General features: G+C 32.2%; 1 protein-coding gene across 3 annotated transcripts in view; it reads right to left on the bottom strand.

Annotated features, from left to right (window-relative positions):
* LOC124357039 (UDP-galactose transporter senju) overlaps positions 1-13,396 on the bottom strand; it is a 30,930-nt gene extending 17,534 nt beyond the window's left edge. The window contains exons 1-3 of one of the 3 annotated variants that reach the window (XM_046808425.1): positions 13,040-13,396; positions 2,828-3,043; positions 230-347 (exon numbers count right to left, since the gene is read on the bottom strand). In XM_046808425.1, the coding sequence (XP_046664381.1) occupies positions 230-347; positions 2,828-2,942 (233 nt within the window). In that variant the 5' untranslated portion in view covers positions 2,943-3,043; positions 13,040-13,396. The other 2 variants (XM_046808426.1, XM_046808427.1) reach the window with 2 other exon arrangements.
* Positions 13,397-13,969: the final 573 nt, after the last annotated feature.

Genomic DNA, 13,969 nt, shown 5'->3' with positions numbered 1-13,969 from the left:
AGCACAGAGTCGCAGTGAAGATGTCAATCCAAATTTCACTCTTTTGTCATAAGTAAGGTAATATTTATTCTTCGAGTGACATTTATTCAAAAAACTATAAATGTTATTTTTATCAAATATCAGATGGAAAATTCTGTATCCTAAAACTAATTAATTATAAACTACAAAGCACACAGAAATATAATTGACAAAAGTTAGCAATGATATAATTTGTTAGTTTAATACTTACTCTTTTGTAAATAGAAGAATTGAAATAATCAGTTTGACCACTTCTGTTGCCAGCACAGCAGCTATCGTGTTATAATGGTAACCACTGTCAGCTTGTTGTGAGGCCGTTACCAGGAGTCCTAAAACACAAAACTTACATAATTTAGGGCAAAATAAATTTAATTTAAATTGCAATGTAAATAGTGCTAATTGTAGACTTGTAAAAACAAATATCTTTTGTATAAAAAATTACACTCAATGACTGATTCTCTCAATGCTAATGTTTTTCTAATCTGGACTATACAAGTAGAACAATATGAACTAACAGTGTATGTGACTTAGTTGACTTTATTATATTTATAAATAGGGCTTTAAGTGTGCAGTTGGGCACAATGTCTTGGAGCACTTCATTTTTCAGAACTACTGGGTCAGAAAGGATTGCTCCAGTCCAGTCCTACCTGTAAGATCTTGCCATTTAAAAAGTTCTTATAAAAGATAACATGTTTCTGTCGACTTCCCATGACATCAAATTGCTTAAAACTATACCCTTTTGCCGCATGGTGTCATAATTTTTTTAAAGGTACAGGTATAAGAAGGCAGCTAATACATATTTTCACTGAAGAAATGCTTCTAAGATTTCAGTAATTAGGGAGACAGATAGATCATCGTCAAACATTCTAGGCAGAAACAGCATTGCTGAATCGTAAGAAAGTGATTCCTTATACCAGTGCTTCCTAATGTGTGAGCTGCAGCACCCTGGGACACCTCGAAATCCTGCCAGGAAGTGTTGAGCAGTAGTTAATAAATAACATAACATGTGAAAAAAATTATTGCCTACATCCTAAAATAGATTTGTAATGTAATACTGAATTATTTAGTTACCATTCATATACCTATGGCTCCATAAATGACATAAAATTACTTTTATATTAAAACAATTAAATATACACAAAAGAGATTGCTACGTCATCTCATGTAGAGCGTTTTGGAGAGAGACTCGTGCAGGTGCACTCACCACTATTTCTTGGAACGTATTGCCTTGACAACACTGTCCAAGATCGTTAAGGGAATGTGGCGGTTCAATGGCAGGTCGAAAAAGGAGCTTCAAACTCAGTTTGAGTTAAAGAGATCAGTGCGATTTGGATCCATTGCATAAACCACAGAGAAGCTGTGCCACTGAACATTTCAGAAAGAAGCTGCACAATATATTTAACATTGTTATCGGTTCAATTAACTACATTAAAAACACTCCTAAAAAAGTAAGATTTTCTAACATATGTGCAAGTACAGGGATCTGACCATTTGTGTGTTTTATTATTCAGTAGTTCTCGTTATTTGTCTCGTTAATCACCAATAAGAATCAACCATACAACAACATCTACAGCTATCACACCAGATATGTTTCATCCTTCACTACGCCTCAACATCGCCTCACTCTGTATGAAAGACAACCACTTTACATTGGCTACATAATCATATAATTGTACATCATAATAATAACCTATTTTATTTTACTACATGTATTTTATATGTAACTTTCTGAAGTTAGTAAATTGTAAGTTTACATTCTGTAAACTATTTGACGCCTTTGCATTTCAGCGCATATGAAGTGACAAATAAAGAAATTGATCGATTGATAGACAGCATGCTGAAGGAATAGTACACTCTAAAAACTTTTATTGTAGCACTTGTTTACCCAGCAATGGAAATCACCTCCTACATATTTTTTTTTACTTTTACATCTTGGTTCATAATACTTTAATTTACAAACTTCACTGGACCTTGAGATGATTTTCATTATCTGTTTTGTTTGTTTGCAATTCACAGCTCCCACCAGGAAGGTTACATCCTGGAATTACCTAACGAGAGTTGGCTACAACAACCACCTTATTTTTAAGGAAGAGGAATACAAATTAAAATGATTTCCTCCTTCTCTAGATTAGGAGACAAAAATAATGAAATGGTTTTGTTACCTTCTTCTTTCTCTATTCTTTGTTCTTTATTTTCTATCATCTTCAAATGATTCAACAGACAGTTGTTTCTTTACATTACATTTGCCATGTCCTTATACAAAACTGTCCCTAGGATTTGTAGGACTGCACTGTAATCCACCATGATGAGTACAGAGGTATGGGTCGAACGATAAAGCCCTTGAACAAATACCCTACACTAGTTTGTCCTGAGACCTAGTGTTACCTTGTTTAACTGTTTGAACAACAATAACTGCATGACTCAGGCTTTTATGTAGTAGTAGTCACTTCAACGTTTCTGCTTACTGCTGCACACTTTCTGACCAAGAACTGATGATGTGACTACTAAGATCTGTATTTTCACTACCACCTTGGCGGCAAAAACACATCAACCCCAATAATTACAGCACTGATTAAGACACTTTCTAATTAAGACTGGGTCACTCCAAGTAGGAAACAAAACGGATGTTGTGTGGGATAGATAGAAATGAGAATAGGAATTAGGAAGGAAAAAGACAGTTTAACGTCATACCCGGAATAATAATCATATTGATAAATTTGTATTTTGCACTACATAACAAATAAAAAAAATTAGCAATTTTTGACAAAGTAAATCCAAATAGCAGAAAGAGATCAAATTGTATTCTTACCTTGGTTTACAAAGAAAGCCATATACGCTACAAATATAAGTCCACTCCATTTTGTAGGAAACAACTCAGAAGTATGTATTTTGCCACAAAGCTTCCAGTTTTTCAAAAGTTCCATTGTCCGTATTGGTTTTCAGTGGATATTGGGTTTATTTATTTCTGACTAGGCTGAATGGCTTTTTGTTTAAAATTCAATGGAGCATCCCTAAGTCATCACTTCTGCAAACAAAAAAAGTTATTACATTTTAACATATACAATGACACATGAAAGTTTTGAAAATATTACTAAAAAATATATCCTCTAAAAAGAGGATTAAATATTTTTATTGTAAATGTTTTCATAAAATATTTAAATATCTGAATTAGCAGTGAAAATAAAAAACACACAAATTTACCCAGCAAACCATCATAATTTCTATTTACCAAATCATTTTCTTCAAATTGCGAGACATAAATAATAATTTTGTAATACTAATTGTGTACTATATTTTGCAAGAAAATTTACAGTTTTTGGTAATTTTACTTTTACTATACAAATCTACATAAATTTTAATTCTTATAAATGTATGTTTTTCTTATCTTTTTCATATCATAATTTTTACATACCAAATATTCTACTGTATTTTAAGGGCTAACTGTGGAATTTTAGTTGAACCACAAACATTTTTTGTCCTATACACTACAAGTGTGACTAAAAGGTTACAAAAATGACAACTATGAATGAGCATTTCCTTGTAGTTAACAAATATGTAACATGACGAGGTAAGTACTAAGTAATACAATTTATTTTTTTATGAATTTTGAAATATATCTTACATAGATGCCAAAAATGTGTTGTCAGTATAGAAGTTTACAACTGCCAATTGTAGGGTTAATTCTTTGTTAATATTCTAAGTTGGTTTTTTTATAATTTTAGTCAAAGAGACATGTAAATAAAATGTTCAAACTGATGTGAAAAATATACTTGCTCTTTTAAAGCTTATGAAACTTATTTTTAATCTTCATTTTTAGTAGGATACTAGGTTATAAAACTAAATTTTTTTTAATATGTAAAGTATTTATATACATATATTATTAGTATCAAATTAATAACTTACGCCGTTTTAAAAATACTGCTAGAGAGCCATAAAATAATGTATAGTTAACTTCCTATATAGCCAAAATCATTTTTATTTATCAATATTTATACATCTTTACACAAGATGGCGAACTGTATTATTTACTGTAAATAGTATCCATGCTATATTTTGCTGTTTACCTTAATGATTCATCATTTTAACTTTGATTGTATTCAATCGCTCTTGTTTTCGATCAGTGAGTATGTGTCAATGTGTTATACATCTTGGTTAATGAACAGTAAAATATTAGTCTGTGCTACTTACATACCAAATAAATTAACCAGTTCCACTAATGAATAGCTTCACTGATTTCACCTGTCAAAACACCTGCCTCTCACCTTTGTAAACATTAATTCAATAAAAATTTGCAGACAGGTCTGCACAACATTTTTTCTACTCCCATCACTTGTTGATACATCAGCATCTGTATTATATTTCATACACTGTCACAATTTTTCAAGATCTGGTGTATTGTTAATTTGTTGATTTTGAGTGATACTTCACTGCAATGTGCTCAGTCTATTACACTTAGTAGTGGATCGAGTAGCTGTCATTAAGAGAATCATATTCTATATAACTTGAAGTGTTGCTTAATACCTTCACTATGACAAGAATCATATACCAATATCAGGACAGCCAAATAATAGTAATGTGTGTTCACCGAGAGAATAATATTCTATATCACTTGAGTGGTACTAAACACCTTCGCTGAGACACGAGTCATATACCAACTTTAGGACAGCAGGAATAGTAATAATGTGTGTCCACCGAGAGAATCATAGTCTATATCACTTGAGTGGTACTAAACACCTTTGCTGCGACACGAGTCATATACCAACTTCAGGACAGCAGGAACAGTAGTAATGTGTGTCCACCGAGAGAATCATAGTCTATATCACTTGAGTTGTACTAAACACCTTTGCTGCGACACGAGTCATATACCAACTTTAGGACAGTAAGAATAGTAGTAATGTGTGTCCACTGAGAGAATCATAGTCTATATCACTTGAGTGGTACTAAACACCTTTGCTGCGACACGAGTCATATACCAACTTTAGGACAGTAGGAATAGTAGAAATGTGTGTCCACCAAGAGAATAATATTCTATATCACTTGAGTGGTACTAAACACCTTCGCTGAGACACAAGTCATATACCAACTTTAGGACAGCAGGAATAGTAGTAATGTGTCTCCACCACAGTCAATGTGTTGAACATTCGTGTTGGCTTAAACATAATGACTTCTAGATGTCCTGTTACAACATGACCTTGCTGTCTTAAATCATTACTCGATTCCGAAAAAGCAATATAATGCACCAATGGTTTCATACAATATGACAAACACGCAAACAAATGCACAAATGATTTTAAAAACAAATCTGTAACAGTGTGGCTAGCATCACTGACCAGCAGCAGTCTATGTCAGCCCAACTGTTGAAAATACTAATACAGATATCTGATCTCCCAACTAAGAGTAAATTTGCTATCGTGAATGGTACTATTGAAAGAATTAATAATCTAAATATGATTCACAATAAATTAAATGATCTGAAACCCTGTCTTGAGATCACCAACGAGAGGCCTGATTCCATTGCAGTCAAGATTAGTGGCATTAGCTTTATTGATTCCCAGAGTGTTATATCTCAGGACATAATTGGCGAATTTAATTATCAAGTGAAAAATGACACAATGTACTGGTTTTCAATGTGGTAGAAAATAAAAGCTCAGATTCAAAATTAAGACTATCTCATGATAAGACGTTAGTTCTTCTTTATGCCATTGTCCCAGGCTTTAATAAAGTGTGAAAGTTCTTAGACCTGGAAAATCTAATAGGGATACTAAAAGTCTAATAGAGATTATGTCAAGTTGAGGCAGATGCACAGTGGTTCTGCGATTTTTTCTAACAATCTGTTTACTAATGCAGATGATGTCTGCACAGATATAAGAATATGCAGACAGTATCACGTGAAAGACAGCTATATAAGATAATAATTTTCATTAAAACTAATCAACAGAAACAACCAGTTTACTCAAACTCTGAGTTAGGTCTTAAAACTTATTCTATATATAGGAAGAATATGTCACCGCTTACAAGAAGTTGGGAGGAGTCGCAAAGGAGTGTGATCATTGCTGTTCACTCGGACTTTGCAGCCTCAGTAATCAGTTGTTCTGCCACTTACATAGAGCACCTGTTTGTAAAAACTAGGTTCTTTGAACATTATGTTCGGATTACATTCCTCGTAACTCACTTTTTGATGTGTACTCTAGTTTTTGTAATTCAAGATAGGTGATCTGTTCAACGTTCGATCGAGATACGCTCACTACAGTGGTTGGAGGCTTACCTAAATTACCACTTTCTTTACAACTTTAGGCTAACACAGCTGATTTCTTACAGCTAGTTCAAGTTAATACCAGTTAATATCAGAGGTGTTTTTGTAGATCTAGTGTTCTCTTCTGATTCAGATTTTCAGGTGTGTTCCTTGTTGAGTCCCTTACTCAGATAGGACGATGCCCACCCCAATACAAGAACTCTTTGTCGAAAGGACTTTGATCAATTTAAACGAGTCTGTACTGAATGTTAAGGTTAAATTGACTCTCAGGTTATATACCCTGAGTATATAGCCAAGATTAATGAAGGATTAACTTTCAACCCCAAGATTTTCTATTAAGATCAAAATGTTGAAACCAAAACTGCTACCATCTACAAAATGTTTGCAGACTTCTTCTCTAATGTGTCTATACTCCCCCCCCCCCCCTAAGTCCCACTTATTGCTGTTTCGGGCTTCTACTTTTTTCAGAACTTTAATATTGCCAACATTCAAGTGTCTTCGGTTGAAATGGAAACTACCCTACAGGGTCTCGATTCCATAAAAGGTCCTAATCTAGTTTCTACCCTTATTTCTAAATTTTGCAGTGAGGTATTAACTCCAGATTTCTTCAATAGCTTGCTTAAGCAGGAGGTGTTCCTGCATAATTTAAAATATTTCGTTACCTAGTGCCTCTTCATAAATCAAGAGCGCAGTCTGGTGTTAGAAACTATATTACCAATTATAATAATGTTGGTAACAATAGTTGGAATTTTAGATAAAGAGGCATACACTTTAAAAGCATTATCATTCCTCAAAAGTATGGTTTTCAGTGCAATAAATCTACCACGACCAATCTGGTAGCCTTCACAAGCAAGATTATCTCAGCTTTCTTGTATGGAAATCAGCTTGACTGCATATATCTCAATTTCAGTAAGGCATTCGATAGGGTTGGCCACTGTCACCTTACATGAATCTCGAGGCTCTGGGTGTTACCAATCCCCTACTTGTCTGGTTTCCTGGTTTAAGAGTTATCTGAAGGAATGTACTTGAGATTAAATATGCCTTCTTTTCTGGACCAATACCTGTATTATCTGGTGTCCCTCAGAGATCACATCTTTACCCATTCTTGTTAAGTTTCTTTATTACGATACAGGCAACTCTCTGGACAATTACTTTTAACGCAAACAACTTTTAATGCAAAGAGATCTGATGAGAATACAAGATTAGTATCTGTTGAATTGAGTGGAGTTGACTCCTACTATTCTTTGCTTGAAGTTTATTTTTGATGATGGAAGGATTGTGAAGGAAACAGGATTTTTCCGGACATTTTCCACCGTTCAGTGAAACAAAAATTCAGTAACACTACATTTCGAAATCTGCAATCTGATCTCTTCTTCAGGTAAATAACTAACCTAATACATAATTACAAACTATGTTAAAATAAACAAATCATACCAAAGCGTTGTGGCACGCCTAAGTCAGGAATCACAACCACCATGTTGTGTGTCAACTTCACTAATTCTAAAAACATGCAATAAATAAAAGAACCATACACAACACTAATCATTAAAACTGAACTACACAATACAGGTCACAATATGTCTGTATTCGTCTACCAACCACCTAAAACTGACCAGAGGCCAATAGTAAATGGCAATCGTCACGGCAGAAGAAAACAAAAAATAAAAAAGGAATGGGGACAGGAATCGGCCTTTTTATTTAGAATAATCTATTCTAAATATTCTAAACGGCATATAAGGTTGTAAAAGAAAATCAGTCCTTTAACAATTTTGAAACAGATGATCATGTGCAAGAATTAAATGGGGTTAACTTGGGTCGCATTTTACACTCTGACAAAGCTTGTGCTAATACTGCTTTACAATTTCTAAAGAAATTAAGAAAACTTTTCTAAATTAAATCATTAAGAATGAGACAAAAATTTATCTGATATTCGATGAATCCATTTCCTTAACCAATAAAAATTTGATTTTATACGTTCAGTTTCATTTGCCTACAACTGATATGAGTCTAATAAAATCTTTTTGGATCTGGTAGAAATTGAGAGCATTACTACTAAAGCGGTTTTTGACTCGTTGATGAACTGTCTTAACTCTTATGGAATATCTAATACACTTTTAAGTAATAACTTGACAAGCTTAACTTGCTATGGTGCTGCTAATACAATTGGTAAACACAAAGGTATTGGTGCACTATTGGAAGGTATTGATTTTGTCCTTCTATTAAAAAAATGTTAAAAAATCTCCTTCTGTTATTGTTTGGCATTATGCAAACCACAGACCTGAGCTGTCAGTGTCAGATGATATTCAATCAGTTTTAGGAGTTGATAGGTTAAATCTTTTATTGACTAACTCTATGTTGTCTATCATGCTTCACCAAATAACAGTAGGCAACTCAGAAGCTGTGCAAGTCTACTGGAGACAGAAATTTTTAAAAGTGGAAGAGTATTGAGTACCCGTTGGCTTGCATTTAGTTTCAGATCTGTATCAGCTGTTTTGACTTACGAAGCCTTACACCAACACTTTAAAGAAGCTTCAAATGATCCAAATAAAGACATAAAAAAATAAAGTACTTTTTTAGGTCTCCTTAACAATAATACAGAAACTAGACCTGGGATTGATGGCTGGTGCTTTGTAAGAACTTTCAGATCTAAGTGAAGCTTTACAGCAACGCAATACAGATTTGAGATATGCAAACAAAAAATTTAAAAATAACAGTTGTATTACTTGAAGAAGAATAAAATTTCCAAGATGCTATCAACAATGGCTCAAGAAGCAGTACACAATTTGACTTTTTTTGGATCTCTCCTCCACACAAAAGAAGGTAGATCAAACAACCAGCTATTGGATCCCAAAATATTTATGAGGCACTTAAAACCTCTATTGAAACAAGACTGCTTGATGAAAAATACGTAGAGTTGGTGGAAACTTTTAAAGTTAGGGACACCAACTGGCCACAAAAAGTCCCAATAACATTTGAAGAAAACTATATAGGAAACTTAAATAACTATGACAAATTAATACCCAAATTTATTAACCCGAACCTAATAAATTCGTTACCAAAAGAACTACATGCCTTCAGAACAAAAATCAGATACAAAAATGGTTGAAAAACAATTTTATTTTTCTATGGACGAGTTTTTCAGTTCAATAAAACAATTTTTAAAAAAATAGTAAAAAGAAATAATCATACCATTCAGCGATCCATGAACTCACAAAGTAACATTATTCAGTACTCATACAAACCAGTGATTTACTCCACTACCAGCTATGGAGAACTGAGTCACTTCTCATTTCCTGTCCATTTCACAACAGAAACATTCAAGAAGGGACAATATAAAAGACATAACAATATCAAATTTATGACGATTCCAATTCAGATATATTATCCATCACTTTAACTTGTAATTCTCCTAGACATTCCACTACAGTTAAACAATCCAGTACATAACATAACATAACTGAACATAATATGTCAGATGCTGAATTAATTGTTTTAAATATACCAAACTACGTCCTCTCTCTCATTTTGCAATATTTGAGAGCAATCTGTAATAAGCACTGGGGGTGATGTTGTCATTCTGGTACACAGAAATTTGACTTCAAAAGTGCCAATTTGCCTGCCATTCAGTCATTATTAATTGAAAAAGAATTTGAGTGTTGTGTTTCGGGGATTAGAACAGATAATTAATTCACATTAGATTGTGTTTATAGGAGCCCTGAACATTTTTTAGAGGACTCCTTTTTGATTAGTTATCATATATATATATATATGATATATATATATGGTAGCACATTCACCCGGCAAGTGAGAGATCCGGGTTCGACTCCCGGCGGAGCAAGTACTTTTTGTGATTCAATGTTTATTGAAATTAAATAAGGCTATTGCCATTTAAATACAATTTAATGTAAATAAAAGTCGTTTGACAGGTATTTGGTCTTCCGATCATATGTTAGTTCAGCTTATTTAAACACATATGTGACAGATACGGCCAAATACAAAATAATTGAATTGGAAAAAGTAAGCGCTCTGTGGTGTAATGGTAGCACATTCACCCGGCAAGTGAGAGATCCGGGTTCGACTCCCAGCGGAGCAAGTACTTTTTGTGATTCAATGTTTATTGAAATTATATATATATATATATATATATATATATATATATATGATAACTAATCAAAAAGGAGTAAAAGGAGATAACACTTGTAACACATTGTATATGGTTTACACTTTAGATTTTCCAACACGAACTTAACACAAGTCATAAAAAGTGATAGAACTTCATAACAAATATAAAAAGATCATTTAAATATGTATGGAATTGTGTGATCATGGTGCACAGTTGCTGGAAAAAATTTGGAACAACAAATCAAAAGAATCTTGTTTTAACTAGAAAATTCACAGCTAATAATTTAAATGTGTTTTTAAGACAATTATCTCAGTTAAACTGGTGTGAAGTTTTCCAGGCATCTGTAATTCATAAATATGAGGTTTTTAGCACATTGTTAATGTTACTACTTCATGATATAAACTTTCCTAAAGTATTTACCTCTAACCAATTACTGGAAAGTAATAAATGGGCATCTGAAGAGCTGAAATGTAAGGGAAAAGAAATAGTTAAATTAGAAAAGGAATTCAGAATTACTAAAAACAGTAATATTAAATCAACCATTAAAAATATTTAAAAGGAATTAAACCAGTCTATTACCTTGCAAAAGAAGAGCTACTATGATAGTAAAATTTCTAAAGAGCCTAATAACGTTAAAACTAACTTACTTGGAATTTAATTAATTATGAAGTCGGGAGACTTTAATAAGCCTACACTCATTATTTTATTGCTATTAGCGAACTACTCAATATATTATCCAACTTCAATAAGTAAAAATCGTATACACAATAAGCGTTATAATAAATTACCGTAACGAGAAGAACCTCGTACATTACAATTTTAAGAGTATTCATTTAACAGTAACATTACAAAACAACAAAACCAACTACGGCCTAGACTTCAAAGAAACCTTACAATATTTACAACTTGCCCAGCTTGATATCAATGATTAACCGCTTCTAAGAAATGGAGGAAAATATTCTCTCTGTGTGTTACCAGGAGGCAAACCTACATGTTGAAGTTACTTGAACAAATCTAGGGTAGGGTATGATAAGCGGACCCGGTTTTTTTATATCGAAGAATGTAATCATCGATACCTAAGATTCACATCTCAAATCCTAGACTATCAATTGATATAAAAGTATCTGTAGTCCGCAATAACAAACATATGTTTTAAATTAAAATGTGAATTTAATATTAACATTGATCAAACAAATTATTATAACTATTTTGTTTCTTTCCCAAAAATTTCACACAATGGGTTTTTTGGTACGAGTGCTACATGTTGAAGCCACGAAAAACATTTCTTATCATCTTTCAAAGCAATGTCGTGTAGTTTACTAAAATTGACTGCAATATTTAATAATCAAATGTTACTTATATGTAAAATTGAAATATAACCCTACGTGTATTATTTGAAAGTGTTTACAGCTGTTGATATAAATTATTTAAGTGAATTGTTCAAAATAATTAATTAGTATCGATTGATTATATCGATGGTTATGATTAACTTAAGTAATATCGTTTGCCAATTTCGATATAAAAAACCGGGTCCGCTTATCGTACCCTACCCCAAATCTCGTCACTTGTGAGAAATATCTCACATATTTTCCCCATAGCCTATTCATCGCTATTTCCAAAGATTCAAAATATTAGTTTTATAGTATTCAATAAAATTTCTATAATTAATAAGTTGAGATTATATACTAAGTTAAATAAATTGTAATATCAAATCGCTCTTTTAGAGAAAAACAATAGAAATACTCGATAATAGCAATCGAATAACGAGTGTAGGTCACTTATTTAAGTCTACCCTTGATTATTGCATGAAATGTGCTTATTATGATCCTGTAATGTTCTTATGTTAGTAGTTTCAGTAAATGATACAAACAGAAATATATTTGTTTACTAAATTTAGATGCATAACGTAGTTTTGTTTTAGACCAAGTCATAAATAGAACCATTACAAACAACAAACTAACTTAATTACTGACTTATTTTCTCACTGTAAATATAATTTTGTTACTTTATTCTTCCTTTTGTAATTAGTGTTTTTTTTTTACTATGGCTAAAAACAATTAGTACGTTTTTGGTTACTAAATTTCAAATTGATAGTTGCTGTTTTGTTCAGTTGGGTTTTATGCATGTTTTCAAATTTTCTAAAAACCTATATTTTCAAAAAGTACATAATATTTTACAACTTTTGGCTATCTTGAAATTTCAAAGGTCTAGAAATAAAATATTTTCAAACCATGGTCCCACGCAATTAATGTAAATTATCTAAAAATTTAGGTAAATTATATAGGCTATATAACAAAAATACAACTTAAGTTATCTGAACAGACTGTTATTCTCCACTCTTTTCTGAAAAAAAAAAAAACAATGTCTATAACATCATAATTGCTGTTTTATATATATGTACTTTTAAAGATAGGGCCTGCCATTAACAAGTGAAATGACTGCCACTACTAGGGTTAAATAATTGTTTTGCTGTTGGAAATAATAATGAACAATAGGCCTACTTTTGAAATCACATCTAGCCTCCAAGTAAGGAACACGATTTTAAAATCCTATGTCACTTGTCTTAAAGTTTCTTAACTTTTTTAGCATTAATAAATCAAAAACTTTAACACCTAAATTTCACATTCCTTGCATTTTCAACATACCATAACTAGCGGCTAACAGTGCAACTGGAACTCAATGCATTAAATGCCATCAACAACTTGCTCCAAATTCCATCACAGCCCGTCACATCAGCAAACCAGAACCAACAGGCAACAACTCACTGAGTCACTGACAGTCCAGTCTAAGTGGTAAACACTTTAACACTTAGGTTAAGTTTTTTCCAGATTACAAATTAATACCTTTTTTTTATTCTATTTTAAGCCTCATTGTTAGCTATGCCTGTTTTGAAGTAAACTATTTATTATTTATATTATAAGCGAAGTACACTATATTTATTGTGTCTACACATTACTGACCCTCCGCGGGATTTTAAACCTTAAACTCTTAACTAAAAAGCCGAGACTAAAACTATTAATCTACAGAGGACTACACATTAATTATTTATTGTTTTAAACGTCAAAGCAGACGACAGAAATTTATAAATTGGTTGGAGCCAGTGAAGTAGCAAACGAATCACAGAATTCAGAAAAATACATAAATACGTAGTGTTCATAAAGTATTATTATAAAAAAAATGATATATTAGCAATTAATATTTAAAGAAAACTAGTTACAAAATAAACGTAATAAAGCTAAACATATTCAATCTATAAATAGATAAATGGATGTGTGAATAACTATATATACAGTTTAATAAAACAGTTTCACATTAAAATTAATTAAATGGTTTTACCAACGAGAATTTAAAACAAATTAAATAATGTAACATATTTGTATTGACGAATGTTATTCATCAAATGAATTACCATCACACGTGTCAGTAATGGTCATATTGTAGATTGTAATAACCATCCCTACAAGATTGAGGGAAATTGCAGGAAAACTATGCAGCCATTGGCGGTACTACACGAGAGTCCATTCCTCCATGTAAACCTCATCAAACCTCATCAAGAGAGTAAAATGATTTGGAGA

The sequence above is a fragment of the Homalodisca vitripennis genome, chromosome 3 (genome assembly GCF_021130785.1).
Source record: "Homalodisca vitripennis isolate AUS2020 chromosome 3, UT_GWSS_2.1, whole genome shotgun sequence".
Classification (NCBI taxonomy): Eukaryota; Metazoa; Arthropoda; class Insecta; order Hemiptera; family Cicadellidae; genus Homalodisca; species Homalodisca vitripennis.
Note: the sequence above shows the minus strand (reverse complement) of the source record. Positions and strands in the feature narration are given on the sequence as shown.